General features: G+C 40.7%; 1 protein-coding gene across 4 annotated transcripts in view; it reads right to left on the bottom strand.

The window, feature by feature from the left end:
• Positions 1-24,567, bottom strand: part of FAT3 (FAT atypical cadherin 3) — a 378,200-nt gene that overhangs the window by 31,426 nt on the left and 322,207 nt on the right. For all 4 annotated transcript variants that reach the window (XM_088522315.1, XM_088522316.1, XM_088522314.1 and 1 more), the window contains exons 14-19: positions 15,877-16,266; positions 13,189-13,403; positions 12,388-12,525; positions 9,703-9,846; positions 8,582-8,779; positions 5,385-6,183 (exon numbers count right to left, since the gene is read on the bottom strand). In XM_088522315.1, the coding sequence (XP_088378441.1) occupies positions 5,385-6,183; positions 8,582-8,779; positions 9,703-9,846; positions 12,388-12,525; positions 13,189-13,403; positions 15,877-16,266 (1,884 nt within the window). The remainder of the gene's footprint in view (positions 1-5,384; positions 6,184-8,581; positions 8,780-9,702; positions 9,847-12,387; positions 12,526-13,188; positions 13,404-15,876; positions 16,267-24,567) is intronic.

Consider the following 24,567-nt stretch of genomic DNA (forward strand, 5'->3'; position numbering starts at 1 on the left):
CTTGCACTTCAGAGTCGTCATTTAAAAAAAATACCTCGAAAGTATCAAACACATTTAGTCTAACTCTGACTAAAGAATTCTTATCTTGGCAGGCCTAGAACAGCTCTTTTAGGGAAACTACAAGTAAATCAACTTTTTATTTATCCTGCTGCAGACAGATTTCATAGCTGTCACAAAAGTTTTAAAATATTCAGACCTGGGAGAAGAAATGTTTTATGCCTGTCTGCATGGTTATAAGCATGTAAGCTACAAATCTGCATTATTGTACTGCCTCAGCTAACATGCATTTTCGGGCTGCTTGCACAACTGTGCTGAGCAAAACTGTGAAACCATTCAAGGTTACTTTGTCCACATCAAAGATTTATGGCTTGAGTTTAAACAAAATTATTTTAATGTTGCATTTCCACTCCAAAGAAGAGTCTATTTGCCATTCAATAAGAGATTCAAGACATATGCATTGGATTGATCTCTTCTTCCTGCAGGCAAGTCCAGAAAATCCATGATATTCCCATGAAACTCACATTAGTATTAATAAAGCTGTTCTCTACAAGCTATCACAGAGACATACGGGGCTAGTGTCAACCAGTATCTGACAGGAAAAGGCAGAATAGGCCCACTTTAATTTGACTGATCACCTTCAATCTAATGCTAAAAATGAAAGCAGAAGTATTACAACGTCCCCACCAGAATACTGTGGAAGAAAATGCTCTTCCCTTGCGACATTCTCTCAAATCCTGCACATCTAAGGAAGGATCACTCCTAGGAATGTAAATGTAACTTGAAGATTGAGCAATTTAACAGTTGTAAATCAGATGTGTCGTGGGATATTTGGTACATTTACGTGAGCCTATTCTGCTGAATCCATATGAAGATAAAAAAAAAAAAAAAGTCTATTTCTCTTGGTAGCAGAGAAAAATTTGTAAGGTGACTCCTGAAAGGCAGAGCTCCAGAAAGCAAGCAGAGCAAAACTCTGAACTGCTATTTTTATCTAATGATCATTTTTGAAGGGAGAAAATAGCCATGATACTTGAATGCTTGGTTAGCAGCCATTTGTTTTTATTTTTGGAGTATTGTGACCAGATATTGTAAGCAGCAATTAGAGTCTTACATAAGTGCAAATACTACCAAATTGGTTCTCCCCAAGTCTACCATGGGCTAAGGTCACCGCTGGGGACGCTGGAGCACACTGCCTGGCACTGTTTGGACATGCTTTTCAATGAGTGCTAATGAATCAGTTTCCACCCCAGTTTTAGAAGAAATGGCTGAGGCATCTGATCTATTCCTTGGCCGAACTTCCCTTGAGTTCCCCTACACGATAGCTAGAGCATCCTCTCTCCTTGATTCTCCAGTCATGCCTCCACCTCACAGCTCAGCTCTCTGGAGCAGCTTTTATACAGGATTGTGCATTCTTAGTGCGGGCCTTAAGGGGGAGGAAAGCCTCTCCTTACCCACCTCAAAAGTGTAAAGTTATAAGGGGTAGAGCTCAATCAACCAAATTATCAGATTTATCTGTAGTTCTTTGGTTTCCAAGCACAGTCAGGGCATCTTTTTCTTCATTTTTTTTTCTTGGTTATTCTGCCAGAACATCTCAGATGCATTAGTACCTATGTGCTTCTTGAAAATGAAAGAGCTGTGGGAGTTCAAGATCCTAGTATTAACACTTCAGTTCTACAGACATGAATTTAGGTTTCCCATACCAAAACCTGAAAAATACCTGGGACTCCTTAAGAGGTACTATGTGCTCTGAGGAGCTGAGGATACAGAACAACCCTTAATATGTGATTCTATATTAAAAACAGATCTTATAATGCCTCACAGCCTATGTTTTTTTTGTTGTAATATTCACAAAATGCTTCATAAAGTCATGAAGTCTAAATTCCCTGGTTTCACAAGAAAGTGGTCCAAGACTGCTATTCACTAGATTAAATAACGTGGATGTGAGTGTCTGCATTTTCACGGAACAATTTTGGGTCTATTAGAAAAAAATCCTTCAAACTACTAAGCCAGAACCATATTAAACACTGGAAATGGATTTCATCTCATCTAACTTTAGGGCATGATTCATCTGACTGATTTTAGACATCTAGGGAGAAATGTATCACATCATTAAAAATACCTCATTCTTTCCACTGTCTGGAAATGGGGCCTGGAGTGACCATCTCAGATAAGGATATATACCAGCATTTGTCAAGATGAATACCATCCAGCCTTGTCCTACAAACACATTAATGTAATCTTGCATTTGGAAGATTACAATAAAGAAAGACTTTATAGCAAAGTAGTTCCAACAAAACCAACCTGATTTTTCCCTGTTGATTTTTCTTAAACTGGAAAAAAAATACTTTGCAACATTAAAAACTGAAAACACAAAATATATTTTTGTTTCTCCAACATGAGGCTGTTATGAGAACTATTTGCAGGAATATATTCTGGTTCTCGTGCCTCTGCTTCCCACAAGCACTGACAGATGTTTGCATACCTTCTGCCATACGATGGGAGAACAGCGATTGCATTGCTCCCACGTCCACCCTGGAAAAAGCCCTCGTTTGTTATAATTCCCTTCATACAAACACAAGCAAAAGACTCAGAAATCCAAGGAGGCAGTCTGTTATTGGAAAACAATTTGGCGCAATTTTATTGATTTTAAGGGCTTAGATTGATGCATCTGAACTTTCGAACTAATCCCCCCTGTGCTCTTCAGAGGTTCACCCATGCCCTGCTTTGCAGCTCTCCATATTTTCACATTAGGTAACTCCGTTTGCTCACAAAGGTAATCTAGGTAAGTTATGCACAGCTGGCATGCATAAACTGTGCATATCTGTGACATCTGCCAGTGGGAAAAAATCTCCAAGCATGATACATATTTCAGGAACGAGTGAATTAGCTCAAACTCAAGCTTTCCAGGTCATAATTGAATCAGATCAGTGAAAACGTATGTAATGTTTTAATGGGTCTTTCATATTTCAAGTTATCAATATTTACTGGACTGAACCACAAAACTCTGCTAGGAATGAAAGGAGCACAATTATATATATATATATATTTCAATTATATCTTGCTAATGCTCTCTTTTTAAAGGAACTGTGAGAAATCTATTGCGGCTTTACTTTTCCCTGATTTGCTCTATTTATGAGCATGTAGGAAGTATGATTAAAGGAAGTATGCAGATTTTTTAAGCCCTTTCTTTTTGGGCCTAGTTCTGCCTTCATGAATGCTAAGGACTATACATAGGTTCTCTAATCAGTATCTCCTCAGAAGTCTATGTTAGGGTGTATGTGATAAAACCCAGTGGTGTATTTGTGTATTTACAAAAACATCAGAACATTTTGGGGGCTGGTTTAATTCAAAACATTTGAAGAGGCTGCAGCATTGACTCATGTGGTGGAAGGCAAAACACAGACTCCCTACTTTTTACCAAGATCTCTTATTTCTGTGCAAGTAAAAGGCCCCAAGACTTTCATCTATCGGGTAGCTAACTATATTTTTTAAACCACCAGCTCTGGTCATATTTTTGTTACAGGCTGGATGGTGGGCTAGACATGCCCCAAACCCACCCAAGGCTTTGGGGTTCTGCTCTGCCCAATTTTCAGGTACTTGTGGAACAGCCATGGGAAATGAGCACAAAGCTGCTCCAACCCCCCAAACACCCCAGCTGGCCAGGCAGTGCCTCCTGCAGCTGCCTGCACAGCAATCTGTGTCCATGATTAATGGTGCAGGGGCTGACGGAGCACAGAAGGGCTGCAGAGCAGCACTGCCCTGGAGCAGCCTCTAATCTGTCCTCAAGATTCACTGCGGCAGGACAGAAAAATTTGGAAATCGCAATTCTAGCTAAATTTTTATGCTTCCAGGGCAAACTTGCTGGGCAGGGAGGAAAAAGGAGAGCTGCTGGATCAGAACTGCACAGCTATTCCAAAGTTCTTTCTAGGGTCTAAGCTAAAAGAGCATGGGAGTCACTTCCTATCAGTATTTGATGAGAATACACACCATTACTGATTTAGAAAACTGTATAAATAGGAGTAGTGAAGTGAAATTAGAAAAAGCACAAAGTTTGGCTGCCAGGAAGATTTCTGACCAACAGGACTAGCATCTCTGTAGCGCTGAGGCTCTGCAATTTCCTGGTACATAAATGACACAAAGGTAAGGCTTAAAGAACACAGCAAGTGTTTTGCAGACACTGATCCCGCGCCGGCTTCTGGGCTGGGCGGGAGGATGCTGCAGCATCACTCTTCACACTTGTGAAAATCCCTTTATATTTCAGAGCCTTTCAGTTGCACCAAAAAAACAACTATTGTTCCACTATATGTCATCTCTTTCAAACCTTTAACACTATTATTTAAAAGCTGTCCAGCTTCTTGTCTCTTTAACGTACATGAAATACCTCAGGTGCAGTATTCTGGTATTTTCTCAGAATCAAACTTAAAGGCTCTATTATTCATATGCAGCAGGATACAATTACTTGTTAAGTTTTATGCATTAGAGACTTTCATTCTTGCTGAAAGACACAAAGTTCTGCTGACTGTTAGAGAAGCAAAGGTTGGTTACTGAGAGACATGATTACGGATTTATTAAATGTGTTTGTGTGTACACGGGTGTGTGTGTACTTAAGTTGCAGGTGATTTAGATGTATTGATTTTACAGCAGTTTCTTTCTCCACACAGAAATGAGGTGGAATGAGGAGCAAATAGCTTGGCAAACAAAAGAAACAGAACTATTATTATAACTGCCTGAGGTTTTATAGTCAAAGTGCAGAATCATAAGGAAGATTAGCTCCCTAGTGTATCTGTCACACACACCCATGTGGAATCTCTGCAAACTGTGAAGCAGCCTGAAACTCAGCCAAAACCCCTCACTGTAGCATTAAAGGTCAGGAGCGGTCCTTGCTCTCAATTACTTAATAAAATACTTCACTGGTTTCACTCCTTTCTGTGAAAATGGACTGGAAAGGCCCTTTTCCCCTGTATGGCTTAGGTCATAAGTCCTCTGGCTTGGAAATTGCTGGCACATCACTAGAGACCAGGTCGCTCTGAGACTTTGGGTTTATTCTAGCATTGGCAGCTGGCAAGTGGGAAACACTCTTCCAGACCCTTCTCTGCCTTTCTCTCCTCTTCCTTTCCCTCCCCTGGAAACTTTATTGCTGGCTCTCATTACGGAGCCTCCAGGAAAGCAGTCTTTGTCAGGAAAGGCCAAAGTTCATCAACTTCCATTTACATCAGTAAACACGGACAATTCTCCCCGAGCCTGAGAAATCAATTCCCACAATACAGCAGCCAATCGTGCCTTAACTCGCTGAATTGAAATGCCCCTTCTAATCTGCATCAGAGGAATAAAAACGATCCTATCGCATAATGCAGAAGGATGGGAGGTGAAGAGGGAGCAGTACTCACCATTGCACATGCAGCGCACATTCCTGTAAAACCGGGGGCACACAAAACTAATTCGGGCCGTGCTATAGGTCATCAGAGAGTGGGAATCGATAGACAGGCTTTGCTCACAGTGTTGCTCCTGACAATCCAGTCCAGAACAATTCTTCTCCAAAATAGCAGAAATACGAATCACATTTTCCAAGTGTCTCCTTGCATTGGCAAGCTTCTGAATCAAATAGGCAGGCTTATAAAAACCACCGTTGTGCATCTGAACTGCAAACAGCATGTCGAGCTGATTGCTGCCTGCCACGGGCTGAATACTGATGATGTGGAGGCTGTCTTGCTTTTGGGAGAGCACTGCGTTTCGCAAGGTCCGCCTGAAGCCGTGCATGTGGAGGCCCACAAAATCTTCCGGGGAAACATTGTCGAAGCGGATGGTGACCGTGTTCTGCAGCATCTCCTGTAGCAGCTGTTCAACATGGACCACAACATCTATGGGCACCTGGAACCGGCCGTCACTCACAGAGACATTCAGGATGTACTTGCCATTATCCAGCCCTCCCAGGGCAATGATTTTCCCGTCATGGTTGTTAACCTTGAACAGACTCCTTTGCTCCGATTTTAGGGTGTATGTGAGGACATCGTACACATCCTGGTCTGTGGCATGAATTTTCCCAATGACTCCCCCTGGAAAATCGTCTTCCATGGTCACAATGAAAATCTCCAGTGGAATGGCAGTCGGTTTGTGAATACTCTCTTCAATAACCCTCACCTGAATGTAGGTGTGAGAAACCTGCTGAGGCTTCCCGGAGTCCTTTGCCTGATGTAATTTGGGAAAAAGAAAACAAAAGAAAAAAAATAAGCACACACATAACACAGGCAATAATCATAACTCATTACTCTATATATTTTCATAGTATCAGTAGTTCTGAAGACCTCTCAAAAGAGCTTCCCAAACGCATTTGCTAAATACATATGTAAGGAAACGTCTCAGCAATCTCTGGCATTGGAACATACAAACTCTTTAGGGAAGCAAAGATATCTTATCCAAGTAGATTACAGAGAGAAATGTGTCAGAGGAATGTGTCATTACTCAAAATGAAATGCTCCCAGGATCCCACAGCCATCAACTGTCTTCTCTGCAATAGAGTCATTTGAATGTGGGATATTCTGCAACCAGAGCTTGGGCTCACGTCCCCTCCACACGAGAGACTGAAGCCTAGTGAAACACGGGGCTTGATGGGCTCCAGAGGGTTTCAAACTCTGTTTAGCCTCTGTGAATATGAGAATGTTCTATCTTCTAAAGCATTCTGTACTACTTCAGCTGAGGCAGTGAGAAACACGCTTGAAATAGAAAAAATTTATCACCCTCCAAAAATGAAATACGCTGCCTATGCAATTGCTAACAATAAAATATGAGAGCAGCACTGCACTTGGACCAATGCCTCTATGACCCAGAGCACATATGATGGCATCATTTTCACTTTTTTATAGGGAGTAAAAGAGCAAATATAACAGAAAAAAACATGGCCATCTTGCCAGAATGGAGTGCAAACTTGAAACAATGTCCTTTTCCTGCACTAAGAAAAACAAATCATTGAAGTCACTATTAAGATATATTAATCCACGTATTTATTTGCTTCAGAGATGGACAGATGATTAAAAATAGACTGAGCACAGATGTATATGTGTTTGGACACAGAAATGAAACTTTACAAGCTGATGAAATAACTGTAGGATGGTGATATCAATCAGGTGCATCACTACAGAGGAGAGACTCTATAGCTCTTTCCTCCTCATTCCTGCTGGGTCTGGATGGGGGAATTTAGACCAGATTTGATCCATGTGTGGATACACATAAATAACAAGAAACACAACACAGAGAAGGAGCCTGATGGTAGAAAGGGGGAAGAAACACTTCGGCGCTCACGAATGGACCACTGGCATGGTCCATACAAAATGGCAAGTTATTAAGAATATTTTCATATCAGAAATCCCTAAGGAAAATAATATTGGGAAGAATTAGACCTTCACAGTTCAACAGCAGAGTTTTCTAAAGATTTTGGTTTATCTTAAACATTGTGGTTTGCCACAAAAATGTATTTTCATTTATATCACATACTTAATCCTATGTGAATCCTAGAAAATGTTGCTGCTGAAATTTAATTCACGTGCCCAATTTTGACTACATTTGCCCAGCAAATTGTCCTGAAAATGGGATATTTTAGAACGAAAACACAGGGAGCATGAAAGGTGAAGGTCTTTATTTTCCTACTAAGCTCAAAGAAAATTGGTTACAGGAACATTAAATGGCAAAATGCAGAAGTATTACTTTGATTTGAACTGTTAACTAGCATCAGTGTTTATAATTTTTAAATTGGAACTAACTTAGGATATTATTGCTACAAATACCATCATTAAATGTGCTTGTAAAGGAGTAGTCAGGCTGTATTTAGAGAAATTAACTACCATCAAGAAAGTGGAGGAAGTCTGCATTTCAGAATTAGATTACAGGACCACGTCCATTTTCAATGAAGAATTGTAGTTCATTCCCTAGACTCGTGTGTTTACTGAACTCTACTATTTTTTTTTTCTCTAGAAAAGCTGAGAAATATGGACAAATTACTTTTTGATTTACAGTTTTTTTTATAATCAAAATTACTCTGGTTACAAAGTTCCTCAATAATGAACTAAGTTTGAGCTGCATTTCTATTACATGTCTTATTTTCCCATTCTTTTAAAAGCTAAGTTGACCTAGGAAATGTGATTTCATGAATTCTTGGTATGTTTCCAAAAAATCTATGATTAAATTTATGACTTAAAAGCAGAAGTGATTTTACTTCCTAGAACAATATTTTGCTGTCACTCGTTTTGTGGTATTTATATGTATATAATGTATTTTGCTTATTTTCCTCTCTTAGCTATAGCAAAAAAAAAGATGAAAATCTTAAATCATAACAGCTGCTGCTCGAGAAATCCATTTCATGGGAGAAAATTGGAAAGGTGGTTGGCTACCTATTTATATTTATATGAAATTGGGTTTAAGGACATCAAAGGAATTACACCACACCATGCACTTGTAAACTGTAATGCATGGCATTTACTCACAGAATAAAGTCAATTAAAACCAAGCCATACAGAGAATGTGCACGTGACCTAATATTAAATAGGTTTTCTTTGTTTCTGTGTAGGTGCAAAAACAGAAAATAAAGCCATACCTGCACACAAAGCACATACTCAGTTGCAACCATGTGCTTGAAGATGACTGCAGATCTCAAAACGCCGTGAGGGTCCAGTGAAAACTCCTCCTCTTCATTGCCAGTTAGGATGGTGAAGGTAAAAGGGGGGCCATTGTGAAAAGAGTCCTTGTCTGTCACAACCAGCTGCAAAATGCTCGTGCCCACTGGCTTATTTTCCTTTACACATATACACAGTGCATAAAGAGAAGAATTAAAACAATGCATCTCATGAGAGGGATAAAACAGCAAGTTTCTCTGCTGAGGCTATTTGAGTGAATGCTCTCTGCCCAAGAGGGCACTAGACCGTGGCAGTTATTGCCAACTGCCTGCAGTCCTACTGCTGGAAAGGAAGGTGGAGGTACCTGCAGCATCTCCCATGAGCTCTGCCTGCCACTGGATCTGCTTAGGACAGCCTGAGTAAGACTCACACTCTAAGCAAGGTCTAAGGCAACCTGCCGTAGGATATCACAGCCACACACAAGCCCATGACGCAAGCCCCTTGGTGCCAAAACAACAGAAATGGGTCAATGTAAGACAACTTGGGGAGCCTCTACTCCACCCCAAAGCTCCAGTACTGACTTTACTAATGTCTTTGAGCTTCTCACAGCTACTGGTCTAAAAACCAGAAGCTCTACCCAGAGTTTCCCCAGACAGAAAAGAGAATTTCAGGAACTCTGTTCACTCTCCACCTTCATCCTCTGCATTGCATCACTCCTGAGCTGGAAGGACCTGAGACTTCATGGATTATTTCAGCTAATTCTTTGTCTGGGGAAGGGGCGACAGTTCCCTCTCAGGAGGGATGTGGAGTGTGAGATGGCAGCCGGGGCTGCTGCATGGCAGGGATGGGGAAAGGGGCAAATTTTTGAGGCCAGATTATATTTTCTGGCACAACAAGTAAAATGTGTGACAGATGCTGAGATTAGGGAACCTCGGCAAACAGAAACTTATCAGAGAGTTAAGACAGACAGGTTTACCTTTTCTTTAAACAAAATCTTTTGATAAATCTTTGGCAGATAAATCATCAAAAGCTACTTAAGCAAAACCAAATGCTTTCTTATTTTAAAGGTCAGAGAAGTTTTTGATGTGTAGCATAAACTCACTTGAATTACAGCTGTATAGTTAGCAGGAGTAAACACAGGGCCGTTATCGTTCACATCAGAAATGTCTACGTTGACCGTCACAGAGGACGACAGAGCAGGGATGCCGCTGTCTCTTGCCTGAATAACTAACGAATAACCAGATATCTGCAAAAAGGTGAAAACATTATATCAACGTGAATGCAATCCTAAATTTTAATGTATGTTCTTACACCCAACAAACCACCTACCAACTTCTAAGGAAAGATGTCTGGCCCCATTACCTTCCCTGCCCTTTGCATAACATTATCCTGTTTATTACCACACTGTGTCCCAAACTCTGTTTTATAAGGCTATCAACAAACCTAACAACTCCTTCACAGTATTAAAATGACCAAATTATATCAGATGACGCATACCTGAAAAAAGAGACAGACAAAAAAAAAAAAAAAAAAAAAAAGGAAACAGGGAATATCCAAACCGAGCCGTCACTATTTTAGCTAACGTGTTCAGCTTTCCTAGGTGGCAGCTGGAACATGCAACCCGATTCTATTTATCTTATGGTTGGTTGCCAAGATAATATATAAATTACTTATTAGAGCAAGCCTCAATTTGACACACTATTTCTAACACAGTGATGGAGAACCTAGATAAAGCTTACAGGCAGGTGGCTTAAATATACTGAGAAACATTTGGGATTACCAGGGACAACACAGTCTCTGTAGCAACAGGATATTAACCTCCATTCAGCAGAAGATAAGGGTTTTTTTGAGCCTGCTTGTTAGCAACAGCCAAAAACTGCTCATCACTATGTGGGCAGCTCAGAGCAGTTCCACTTGCTAGCACCCATGGTGAACTCCACCCGCTACATCCCTGTGTTCATGAGTGTGAGATGTGAGTGTATGCGACAATTCACAAAATCTGTCTCTGCACAGCTTATGGATGACAATTTCATTTTATGAACTGCATCCTTATGTTGGGTTGTCTTATGACTGTCTTTTACTGTACATTGCTTCATGCTTCCAAGGGAGCTCTGCTGACATATCTGCCCATGAATCCTTCTTAGTTGGAGAGAATGAAAGATTAACTGCCTTCTAGATAAAGAAACACCCGAGCTTACAAACATGGCCTTTCTTTGGGATGTGAGACCATGCTAAGGAAAAAGAGAACACGTTTTCTGGGGGGTTGTAGGGAAGAGAAAGGCTGCGATTTGGAGGGACGCAAGGGCAGTGGTGGGAGGAAGAATCTTGGGTGAGGGAAGAGTCAATAGAACCTTTATTATTTATCCTTTATGGTTGTGTATTTCTTAGGCTAACTAAGGCCAGAATTGACAGTGTTGTGGGCCTTTTTCAAATTTTGACTTTGCTTTTGCTTGTACATATTGCAGAAGGGTACATGGCAAAACTCAAGATTTCCCAGAACGACAGCTCTGGAAACGAGTTTCGTTAAACAACTGGAGAAACCTGGGAGTCAGCAATGCCTTTGGTGAATTACAACAGATGGGACACCATGTCTCATTTTTTTCCTAAAGGACTCAGAGGCACCTGAGTTCAGGAAATGTGCCAAGGATGCAAAGCAAAAGACAATATTACAGCCTGTTTTAGCCAAGAAAACATAGGAGCATGCACATCCAACAGAGTTGTTCTTGAACGCACACATGGGCTGGGTAAAAGTGATGTGTATGTCTCTACGCACACATACATACATATACTTTACAGCAATGTGAAAGGCAGAAGCTAAATAAATCGAATTAAGAATTTAAACTTATGTGTTTAGGAAAACATCGTAATGGCTGTGAATGTTCTTTGCTATTTCTTTGGCCTCAACAATCTGCAGTAAAGTTATTCCACCAGGGGAATACCAAACACAGACAATTTAATCCTGCTTTCATGATCACATAGAAAGGATATACGTGCCTCTGTTTTAAATAGTGGCCAGGCCTCTATCAGAGAGCTTTTCCAGCTGAGCCCACATCCAACAGACAGCAATCGGCCTCCCTCGCTTGCAGAACATACTGTTTGCAGGGCTGAGACACAGATCTCTGTGCTGCAAGACCTTTGAAGCCACGCAGCACTTTCCTGTCCTGATGGCAGCAAAGGCAACTGTGTTTGTGTTTTTTTTTCTCCCCCAAAAGCTGCTAATTGCTAACTATGGCAAAATGGTGATAAATCGCCCTGGATGAATAATCCAGTGAGCAAACAAAGCAGTCGAATCTGTTTAATCAAGCACTCTTTCACTTTTGGTACAGCCTGGCCACTTTGTAACATCGCCTCCCCAGGGACGCGTTTTGGGGAGCGCTAATGAACGGCTGAGGTCTCAGCTCTGCTCGGTGCCCCAGTCTGCCGCGCACTGTCATCACTCGGGTTCCATCCGCGGCCGCGCCGGAGAGAGCAGGCAGCTCATTAACACCGCAACAGCTGCCGGTGCCACCACGGGAGAAACCCAGCGCTGCTTTGTTCTCCCCAACCCGATCTCAGCTGCTGTGCTGGTGTGGGGTGGGAGCTCTGGCAGAGCAGTTGGCTTGTAGACAGGATCAAGGATGGGTTTCGAGTGGGAAGGAAGTAGCACAGCACTAGGAAGAACTGTTGGAACATCTTGGATGATCGGTACAGAGTGAAAAAGCAGCTTCTTCGCAATTAGCCAGCAGCAGATTTGAAATCAATATACATCTGCAAGTCATTGTAAGTTAAGAAGTCCCGCTTGCCTTACCCTTTCTCTGTCCAATTTCTTTTTAACCTTCACGAGGCCCAAACCAGGATCAACTGAAAATTCGTTGTCTTGATCACCACTCACTATGGAAAAATGAATCTGGCCATTCAAAGGACTATCCAGATCTTCTGCTATCAACTTTGAGAGAAGAGTAAAAATTAGCAAAACAAGTATTATACCATCTGTATGCTACCTTAATTGCTCAAACTCCCCAAAGTAGGGCTTCATATTTTGTCAGAGGAGTTACGTATGCATGCGCTGTGCACCATTACAGCATCAAGCTGATTACAACTTGGTGGGAAGTGTGTTTTACCCCTCTTGGACTTTTCCAACATTCTAGCATTGAAGACTTGAAATATTTTAACCTTAATACTCAATCTAATCCTTTATTTCTGACACCAATAGCTGCAAGATGAGATTATTGTGAGTTTTGGGTGAGTTTGCTCTGGCATTCCAGGTCAATTACTTACAAATATGATGTATTTCACTGGAAAGCTGATTTCTGCCTTTCCAAAAAAGCTTACTTGTTTCCAGCTGTTCTGACTAAAGAAATACGATGCCTTAAACATAGCATTGTTCTTGGACAGCATATCATGGGGAAAAAAACAGAAACATTCTGTGCTACTATTTCTTGTTTTGGCAGTTGTCTGGAAAGCAGTAGCAGAGGGAACACTGGCTAGAGAACAGGTCCGGGGATTCAAGATGCAGTAGTTATTGTTATTAATTAGCAGAGCAGTATTTTATGAGAGGTCATGTGCCAGAAGGCTTCGTGGCAGCATCCTGTGCGCATGCTGAACTCACCATTATCACAGAGTCACCGATGGCAGCGTCCTCACTGATGACTGCACTGTAGACCACCTGGCTGAACTGGGGCGCGTTGTCATTCACATCCGTCACGTTCACGTTCACCGTCGTAACGGCGCTCAGGGCTGGAGTTCCTCCATCTTTTGCTTCCACTACCAAGTAGAAATCCTTGCACGATTCATAATCCAAAGCTTCTAAAATGGAGATGGCTCCTTTGAAGGAAGGGAGGGAATATCAATAGATAGCAAATGACAAATAATGCCGTAGATTAAAGTATTTGATTGTAGTAAGCAATACTGTATGTTATTTATCAGTATAAATATGCACCATGCTATTCTAACTGCAACACTGTCCAATTAAATAAAAAAGTTTGGTCAGATTCCTCCAGCTGTTGTTTGATTAAAGAATGATGCAACTCACACTTGGGTTACCTCTGTCAAGAGGATCTTCAAAAGACATGCAGCAGTTAATGATTTCTCCAGGAAAATTACTTCTATCATAACTTTTATCAGAAGTGAGGGACCATAGTCTACCCATTTACCCAGCTCATCTACAGACTCGCTGAGAGAACTAGATACAGAGTCTGGAAATCACTGACAAGGCAATGGACATCCAACTCTATCAAACTAAAATTAAGCTTGGAAAACTGGATCAGCAAAGCAGCCTTTATCAGCAAGGTCTGATTTTAACAATACTTAAGCATGACCTAATGTCTTGCGAAAAGCAAATGAATGAGGCATAAATACCTTTGAGAGATCATTTTCCCATAATTCAGGTGACTAAGCATGGACTTAGCCAGTAAACCTGTTAACCAGTGCAGCAAGACCTCCTCTAGGAGAGAAATGGTTTTTATACATGTGATCTCTTTGCTTCCAGTGTACCCATAATCTTTCCGAGAGGGTTTGTTCATTTGTTTTTGCATAGATTACTACCAACGCCTTGAAGGAGGTAATATTGGGCACAGCAATATTAAAAGTAAAACCTTAACTTCAGTGAGACAAATCTTTTTTAGCATAGACTCGTTAGCAGCAGGGGTGTATGGGAATGTGGAAATCATTTAATCCAGCTACTGCCCCAGTTAGACCTAACATTTCTTCAAATCATATACATATTCTTAAAAATCTCCAACAGCATCAGGTTCTTAACTTTCTCAGACAATATACTCATGTTCTTAGCTATCACCACAGTAAGGACTTGCTTCCTATCACTTAAAGGAAATCATCCACATGCAATATAAACCCATTCATGACTTCTCAAGAGGGGACACGGAGAACGATTTATTCTCCTTTCTGCAACTACTTTTTACATCTCTGAATACCCTCACCATCCCTTTGCTGTTCTACCTTAAATAGCCTCAATTTCCTTAGCTTTTCCTTGTAACTCAAGTGTTATAGACTTCAGATCATTATTCTTAATCCCATCTGGACTCTTTGCAAATTAATCCCACCCTTCAGCATGATTTGTTGAAACCAGGAGCCCTGAGGAGAATCTTCCAAAAGGCTAGCAGGGAGTTTCCACTGATAAATGGCATGAGAAGCATTATTTTTCAAACCTCGATCAAGCATGCTGCATCAGCACACAGCTGTCTGGAATCTCAGCTCCTGCTTCCAAACTGATAATAATGGAGCTGTCACACATTAATGAATAATAAATAGGATTTTTTTTTCCTATGTGATTAAGCTTCATCATGGGTTTTTATTGATTTATCTTCTTGGCTTCATTGTCAAATGTGAAGTTAAATATTGCTGTCTAGGCATATTTATGTTTAAATTTTGTTAGCACTAATCAACATTATGAAGATAATAGATAACACTCAATTATGTTATTTTAAGTCCCTTACAAGTGGCCTGCATAGAGGATGGAGATTTTTGCTTTCAGTAATATAAAGGATACCCTGCATCATCTTGAGACTTTCCAGATTATAGATGCAGTCAAACAAGTGTTACCTTCAGCTTTCAAAACTAAGGTTGTTCAGCCCTGAAGTTCAGGCCGCGAGTTTGTACTGGTCTTCCTGAATATTATGAAAATACGGGGATCTACTACATAAAGTACAGAAGAATCACAGATTATTGCTGGTTGCTGGATTAAAACCTCAACAAGGACAAAGAACATATCCTATTAAAAATAGGATTCGAAAAACAGGATTCAAATAAGGCAGCACTTAACATTTCTGAAAAAGCAGGAGTGACATGTTTCTAAAGTTTGTCATGTTAACCAAAAAATGCACAGCTGGAGTCAATTGTCAGACAACATAGATCGGGAACAACCTAAATTAGTGCAGCCACAGATAGCTGAATACTGTATAGTCACTGTCTGACATATTAGGTCTGCAAACTACTTGGTCCTCTGATGATTGCCAAGCTCTAGATTACTGAGGCTTTTCTCAATGGTACCATTTAAATATTTTAAGTGGTCATAACTGCAAGGTTTGGCTATTGGGATGTCACATAAATGTTGACTTCCACAGAACACTACTGGAGAAACGAATTCTCCACTTGAGTTGGGATAGTTGAGCGTAACTGTAATTTACATCAATTTTTACAGTAAAATTGATTTGTAAAGGTGAAACTAATCACACATTGGCAGATTCTGCACCTGTGTCTCTGGAACTGTTTGAGTCCAACAGATCTACTCAAAGTATTGACGTTTTTCTCATGCACTACAAATAAAAGCCACTTTACAAACCTGTTTTTGAGTTAATCCTGAACTTTCCTTTCTCATTCCCAGATCTGATGAGGTAAGTGATCTCAGCATTAGTACCAATGTCTTGGCTTGTAGCAAAAACAGAAAGGACTTCAGTGCCAGGTGAGGTGTCTTCAGGTACAGTAACAAGATAATCTCTTCTTTCAAACACGGGGGGATTGTCATTAATGTCTAGCACTGTAATAGTGACAGTGGCAAATGAGGACAAGGTCAGCACAATGCTTTGGTCCGAGGCCTTTACACTGATGTTATACGAGGACTGCAGCTCTCTGTCAAGTGGATGCTCCAAAATAATGATTCCTGATGACTGGTCGACTGAGAAGTAACCATCTGCAGAGTCTGCCAGGGAATAGACAACTTTCCTATTCACACCTGAAAGAGAAACAAATGTGAAAATTGGAACAGTAGGAAAAAAAAAAAGTCCCCTCTCCATTTCTAGTGGAAAACCTAAGCAAAATCTGCTGCCACAGTTATCGTTTCCAATGTGGTTAGAGTGAATGCACATAGGTGTACCTGAGGGGACAGTATGGCTGAAAGTTTGGGAGGTAAGGACACGTTCTTCTTACCTGACAAATCCCTGGGGATAAATTAGATTTCTTCCTTCAGCATGATACTTTGGAGGAAAAAAAAACACAAAAAAAACAAAACAAAAAAAACCCACTACTTTGCAGAACTCCTATGTAATGAAACAGAATCCCGATATGGTCCTTGCCCAGGAAAACTTACAGTTGAATTGGATGAGACAGGCAGTATGCTGAAAATGAAATGGCTCAGAGCACATCTTGAAGGAATAGAAATGTCCATGAGGAAAAAATAAACCCATAAAAATATATGTCAGGTGGTATAATACGTACACTTGCTACTGATGCTGCCCTGATTCCACCATTGAGAAGCAAAACATTAGCATAATGAGATGATATCTGTTAGACAAAAGCTGCCCCAAAGAATTCCTGCAAGAACAAAGAATTCCTGCATTTTGCAAAGAAAGTGCCCTTCCTCCCCTTTTGAGAACAAACACTGAATTTTACAACGATATCCTGCGTTTTTCAAATCCTGCCTGTATTTCCCAACACATAAATCCTATCCACGCAGCTGCTGAACACGCAGATCTCAATGCGAAAGTTGTTGCCAGTAATAAGGCCTGAGGGGAAGGCAGTGCCTTGGCTCTCTGCTGCACTAAGTGGGATAGCCATTTCAAATCTAATTAAAAGTGAGCACAGATACAACCTCATTCGAGCTCCCTTGATGCCGCTTTATTTTATACTTTGGTCCTGAGTGCCGCACTAAGAGATTGTAACTAAAACACCAAGATCCACTAAATTGGTGAGTCTGTAACATCTCACACTTGAGCATTTGCTGCCCTTTCAGAGGGAGAGAACAGGCTTTACAAGCCTGACATTAATCAGCTGAACAAGAGCTACCAATGCCTTCTAGGCATATTTTGTTAATTCGAAATTGGTGACACTATTATTCTGCTTTCCAGCAGCAGCAAAGCACTGTAGAAACGCCTGATCAAAAGCAGCACAAATCACATTTGTTTTCTGCTTGGCGTAGCAGGAGCAGAAGATCCTCACAAGGGGGAGCTGGGGACTCTCTTCTTCAACCACGCTCACATAAAAGCCAGAGCAGCTACAAAACACCAGCCCCTGCTCAGGTAGCATTGGGAATCACTGTCTGGCCTCTTCAGGGAATAAAGTTTTTATATGGTGCTTGTGACACCACAGCGTGTATCTCAAACATTCAAAAGTCTTTAAAATAAATAAAAGTTTAAGCACCAATATTGCTTTTTTTTTTTACCTTTTTTTTTTTTTAATCACAGCAGAACCTCTCTATTCACCAAGGCATCACAAATGTTATAAAAATCAGCTGTTTCCTTCAGGAAAACAGCAAGACAGGCAAGAAAGGGATAAAATCCATTTCTGTGCATATTGCACACAGGAGAAAGGAGCTCAGCATGGAAGCTGGTCCAGGACTCCTCCATGTCTTGAGACACCCAGACGTCAAACACCCTGCAACCTGCTGGAAACCACGGTCACCGCTTCGCTCAGCTCTCCGTATGTGCATTCAAATGTTTATATGGGTATTCAACACTCGTCAACCAGCTCGGCTGAATATAGTGCAAGGGTATCTGTCAGTTTCTGTGTAGAATTAAGCACTTCTCTGGAGCAGGGACGTTAGCACACACCTTCCAAGTGTATGTGTCCATGACTGTGTAAGAGACTTAGCCTGGGTTTATTTTGTTTTTCTCCAGCACAAAGACTCCTATCTGATACTTGGCATAGCAGTATCTGAGCACAACACAGAAAATTCGGACAGTATGTTCTTTAAGGGTACAAATAACCTGCGTGGATGGCTTACCCACGACTTGTGTCTTGAAACACCTCAGAACTTCAGCAAGAAGATCTTGCATAGCAGAATGGACAAAGAGGCACAACCTGGTGCATCTGACAACACGTGGAATGAGTTTACATAGAATAAGCTATAATCCTGGTGACTACAATCTGATCGAAATAGACCACTCCTCTCAGACTCTGCTATTTAATGGTCATATGCCTTAACTAAGAAAGTATTACTTATGTTCTTTTATAAGTGACTGCTAGTGATACCACAAAGAAGTCAATTCAGATACACATTTTAGAGTTTTGAATTCTAAGATAAGAGATTTCCAGGCAGAAATTGAGAGTGCGTTATTTCTTGAAGACAAATGTTTCTTCCTGAAAAAAGAGACTGCTTTGATGATGAAAACAGTCTTATTTTGCCCACGGGACCTGGAGGAAAGGCTCTTGCAGGTGGAATTGCTATCTTATGTGAAGAGAGACAGAAGACCAGTATCGGAAGATCTCAACCAGGACACTGACAGATAACAGTCCTTGATGACTTTCAGGCACAGGAGGAAGAGAAGAAATACAGATATCAGCCACCTGCAACTTTGCTCCTTAAGTGATCTGTGAGGCTGGATTGTAATGCTTGGTTCTTGTGAGAAAAATGCATCCAGTGAAAAGCTCCTGCAGGAAAAGCACTTAGGAAAAAAAATGCTGGATTTTATCAGTCACTGCCTCCACTCGGCTTCTGGATCTGAGACTGGCAACAAACTAGGCAGGAGGCACAGATGAGGTAGGAAGTTATTTCTACAGAGATCCAAAATGCTTGAGCCTTATGGGCTATCATCTACTGAGAAACAACCATCCACCACTGTGTGTCAGTGGTTGCCCTGCCGTGGAGAGGTTGGCAGACACTGCTGGGATTTCAAAGGAGATAATTGTGTGAAAAGGAAACCACTGCTCCAGCGCCTCTGCTCCTGCACGGGTGACGAGAGCAATCCCTCCACGTGCTTGCCGCAGCTGTCGGGGGATTAATGTTTGCAAACTGTGTTCTGCCTATTCACTCACCCACTGAACTCCTGCAATTTCTAAGGTGCCAATCACTAACAGAAGCTGTTCAAATGTGGAAAGCTTTGCAGGCATTATTATTACTATAAGAGGATTGAAGTATTTTTTTTTAATGAAGGAATAAGCTATTTTGTTTTATATTTAGACTTGTATTAGCATATGATAGAATAGTGTCCTTTGCCAAATCTCTGATTGAAAAGCTTGTGTAACTTACAGCTTTTTACTACCACAAATGCCATCCTTCAGGTTTTTTTTTCCTTGTTTCTCCTCTACTAAAACAAAGGAGCATGTACTGAATGTCACGCAATGACATCTTGTGTGTCACTACTACTGCAAACAGCACCAGGCAAACAAAATACTTCTCCTTATAATGTAGGGATCACTTTTCTCCTCGTCTAACTCGACTGAAAATGATGGAGTTACAGCATGGGTTGTCCCAGGCTGACATCGATAAAGGGTTGAGGTTACCACAACAGACACAGTCCGCATCTGACAGTGAATTTCTGCAGTGGGCTTTTCCTGATCACTGTTTCACATAGAAATAAAGCTTTAGATACATTAAAGTCAATTAAAGTATATTTCTCCTTCCTGTTTTCATCTATCACTCAAAATTCATAATCTGATGCGTTTCCCCAAGTACAGGTATCCTACCTACCTCTTTCTTATTTATGTGAGGAAAATGAAGTTTAACTTTGCCAGCTGCTAATTTCTAACCGGAGTTTCATAAGAAACCCAGAAAGGAAGATTTGGGAGAGGTCACTTTTGAATACCTTCGGAAAGAGGTAATGGCAAGTATTATAAGCAAACAAGCAAGAAGCAAAATAGAAACTTGCCCAGAAAGAAAGCTTTAAAATTCGCTATATACTTCTCAAGTTAGTAGTAATTTGTAAGCATGGTAGCTGATTATTGTGCATCCTCTTGCCTTTTTCATGGTGTGATTATTAACATTGGCATGCACCTCTGGCCTTTCCCAACTACACAAATATTAACCACTACACCAATTACTGAAAATTAAAATGCCACAGCTTCACTAACAGCAAACAAGACACAAAAGACAAATAACAAACCAAATTTTATAATACACTACTCTATCATTTTAAGATGAAAGAGAAATCTTGCCAGAAGTAACTTGCTCAACTGCAGAAGAAATTATAGCCCCATAGGGTAAGATATTCCAAGTAATTTCTGCAATCTAAACAGAAAAGCTGGCCAAGTTCAATCTATACTACCTTTACCAAGACAAGCTTTGGCTGCTTTGTCCAATTTCTTGGTGGGGAATGGTGGCCCTAACCCCATGAAAGCCTCTTCTCGCACATGTCCTCCAAGAGAATCACGGTGCCGTAAGATCGAAACATAGCCACAGAGGAAGAGTTAAAGACACTAACCCATTACTGCAAATATTTGACATATGCAGTGGGCATAAACTTTTAGTACTATGACACCTTCCACTGTCTGTCTTCCCCCCTGCAGGGGAGGGGTCGGGATGGTTGGTTCTTTCTGCCGCTCTTTTCCATCAGAGATTTATTTAGCCAGGGTTTTGGCCTGACTGAATACTTGCTCTCATCAATGGTCTTGAGTGTTTCACATCAACGTACTGATCAGGCATAGGCTTGAGTATTTTTTAAAGTGGAGGAGGCTGTACAGTTATCATTGGCATGAACACCAGTGGGATTGTTGCCACTGGCTGTGGTAACACTGCATCTGATGTTGGGCAATGTTGTATTGTACTAAAATACTGATCTGCAGCAATCGAGTGTGTATATATGTATACACATACATACACATGTATGTTTCAGTGACCCAATTTAAACACAGGGATTATTCAAGCTACATAACCCAGGAGGTATGATTTTCCTTGTCATACATCTCATTCTTTTCTCCCACATTGTTTAAAATGCCTTAGAAACCTCCAAAATGAAAGAAATTTGTAGAAACGACGGAACAGAAGGATAGAAGGAAACTTATGAGGTCAACTAATTTACCCCTGTGCAGAGACAGGATGAATTAAAGATATTCCCTTCCCTAAGAGCGGCCTATCCACAACCTCGCTGAGTAATGTACTTCAATGGCTCACGTTCCTTTTAACTAAAAACTTTCTATGACCTTTTGCAGAGATTAAATAAAAATAAAAAAGGCCTGAAAAAGAAAAAAGAAAAAAAAGGTTCCAAAGTCCATTTTCTTTCTCCTTTTAGCTTATTCTCTGATACCTGAAGGTTGTTATAACATTTCCCTGCAATTCTTTTTTTCTCCAGCACCCCCTCACCTCCAGCTGCTTTAATGTTCGCTTGTGGCTGGTGTTATCCGGACCTGTGATCATTGTGGTGAATCCCTACCTAGCCCTTGTCTGTCTAGAAATGATGAACCCAAAACTGAACACAGCTTTTCAACTCAGGATTTGCTACCACCAAGTAGACAGAAAAAAATATGCCTCCGATTTTACAAACTCCCTCTTGCTTATCTATCTAATTAAAATATTTTCTTTTTCACAACTGTACAACACACATTCAGCTTTTGACCACTACAACAGAGCATTTCCACAGTTCTGCTGCTTAGTCAGTTAATAGCCAGACAATATTGGCGTACTTGATCCTTATCTAAATACAGGATATCGTGGTTATTTTAGTAATTTGCATAGTATTTTTCCAGGCCACATTTCCTGATTAAATCCCACTGCTTTCGTACTATCCTGGGTGCTTGCGTCTGCCATTTAATGGCACAGATTTTATATCTTCTTGTCCAGTCATGAACGAAAGCAAGCTCAGAATTGGATTCGGTACCTTTCTTAACCCATCCCTCCAGTGTCACAGCTATTGCAAGCTTACCTGATAATACTTTCATTTAGATGATATTTCCCTAGCTTGCTTATAAAAATGTCCTGGGATACGATTTCCAAAACCTCACAAAGCCTAAGCTCTATGACACATATTGCTTCTTTCCTTTCCATAGAGCCTCTCAGCATGTTGCAGAAAGAAATAAGATTGGTTTGATGACATTTGCTTGCTGACTGGAGACTAGCTTCCAGCCATCTCTTTGATGCCCTATTGATGCTCACAAACTTGATTATTTGTTCTTCGTTTTTCTGGAAACTGAAGTCACACTCCCCCATTCCTCCTGTTTAATGTTTATCCTTCTCCAGACTTGAGCAAGAGGATTCTTGACGATGACAAGCACATTACAGTGTGGGGTGCAACAGGATACATGTATAATGATTACTGCAATGGTGTCTATGTGTTCAGAAAGTTCCCCTGGCTATCTATTTCCAGCTTTAAAACTCTGGCTTGAAGCAGGATTCAAGAATAGGCTCAAAGCTGACTGTCTGCTTACAGAGTTTGGTCACCTACGTGTCTAGGCATGAGAGGCAAGGTAAAGAACGTGGAATACAGTTTGTTTAGGCAGGCTCATAACTTCCCTACGATGATCCCAAAACACCTTGTTTGTTTGCCTCCTAACAGCAGATAAACCTGAACACCACAAAATGTGTGGGTTTTTTATAAATTATTTTTAGGGGCCCAAAGTTCTGCATCGCTACATTCCTAGAAGGGCTTCTGCTTTTTTAGAAAGTGCAAAACCTAGTTTTTCTCCTGAAAATTCTCTGGGTGAGCTTGGATGTGTTGGTGTTTTCTGGATTGGTCAACCGACACTGACATTTCTGTTCTTTGCACATAATTCAGTCACTTTTCTACACCTTACCTGAAGGATACAAGGCCTGTCTTTCCACTCTATGTATGACACACAAGCCTAAGAATCAGGGTACCTGTCTAGGAGCTAGGAGTAGTAGGCTATAAAGCTGCCACTTTTCATTGAACAAGCCCTGGATACAATACTCTAATATTATGGGGAACACAGACCAGGACCCAATCATCTACCAGGCTACAGAGCAATGCTCACTCATATGCTCTTTTTATTTCTGATTGATTCCTTAATTCCTTTTCAAAACAGCTTCAACGACACTGAAAAGGGCCCTGCCTTCAACTAATCTGTAACTTGAATTTATATAATCTCTCATTTATGCATTTTTTTTGAACAACTGCAGAAAAAGTAACTAGTAATTTTGGATTTCCATGTCCTCCTACATCCACTAACCCCTGGGCTATTTTTTGAGGCAGTGAGGGAAAAAGATGAGATATAGGCAGCTCCATCTATATCTTAAAGAGAAGGAGTCTTCCTCTGGAAAAAACCTTGTTATATTTATTTTGCAAACGTCCAGACAATAAGCAGATGTATCCATCTAGCTGATACGACCTTCACTGCCTGGCTATCCATCTAGCAGTTGTTTGATTCTAGTAAATCTTCTGCCCTATTATCTCTATTACTCTTCTTATTTATGTTTGAACCTTTGTTCTCTTCTTTTTCAAACCTATAACACCTGAACATTTTATAGAACCATTTTGAGGGAGCTGCCTAACATAAATAAAAGCCCACACACAAAGTAGGGATTTGCTGTACACTGACTTTGCCAGTAGATGACAAAATCAATGTGTGTTTTGATGTTTTTGTTATTTCATTACTTGCTGTTGTGCATAAGCTAGCGAACGGCACTGGAATCAAGCTCGGACTACCTCGCTCTCCTCTCTGACGTCCTTGCAGCCTCACCTGGCAGCACGGAGCCCTCCACCAAGCCCAGCTGTGAGGTCCAGCTATGTGAGCATCCGACTCGCCTGCCCTCATCCACCCAAGAGCAGGGCCCATCACGGGTGTGCTTGATGTCCTTACTCATTACCTCCAATCACATGCTGTTGAAACATCCACAGAAACATCCTAAGGAGAAATTTATTTTGATGCTTCACTTGATGCCATTGCCTTCGGACAAGTGCTTAGCCTAATAAGCCCCAAAGAATTGTCTATATCCTTTGGCCTTTATTTCTGGTACGTATTTCTTTTTAATTTAAATTTTAATGGTTTCTTCACAAGACTCCCTGGAGAGGACATCTATGGATAACTACAAGTATAATTCTAGGTCTCCAACAAGACAAAAAATATGATACACCATGTTTGACTAGCTACCTGTCTAGAGGTGAACACAGGATATTGCAGACTGGACTGACTAAAGCAGGAGAGTTTTTTTAATGATTGTTTCCTAGAAAACACATTTCTTATTTCCTAAGAACTTGCACTGTTGGTGCAGGATTTCAGGGATTTTTCTTTTGGAGAGTAAGATGGGATCAGACTATCATTACTGAAACATCCAAACTCACTGAGACCAAACCTTGATGGGAAGCATCAGTTTTGTCATAGCTTTCTTTGAATCCACGATAAAACTTTCAGTCTGAAGCAGGAAGAAAAT

Source organism: Tinamus guttatus, unplaced genomic scaffold (genome assembly GCF_059628265.1).
Source record: "Tinamus guttatus ecotype Peru unplaced genomic scaffold, ASM5962826v1 Tinamus_guttatus_pri_ptg000150l, whole genome shotgun sequence".
Lineage (NCBI taxonomy): Eukaryota > Metazoa > Chordata > Aves > Tinamiformes > Tinamidae > Tinamus > Tinamus guttatus.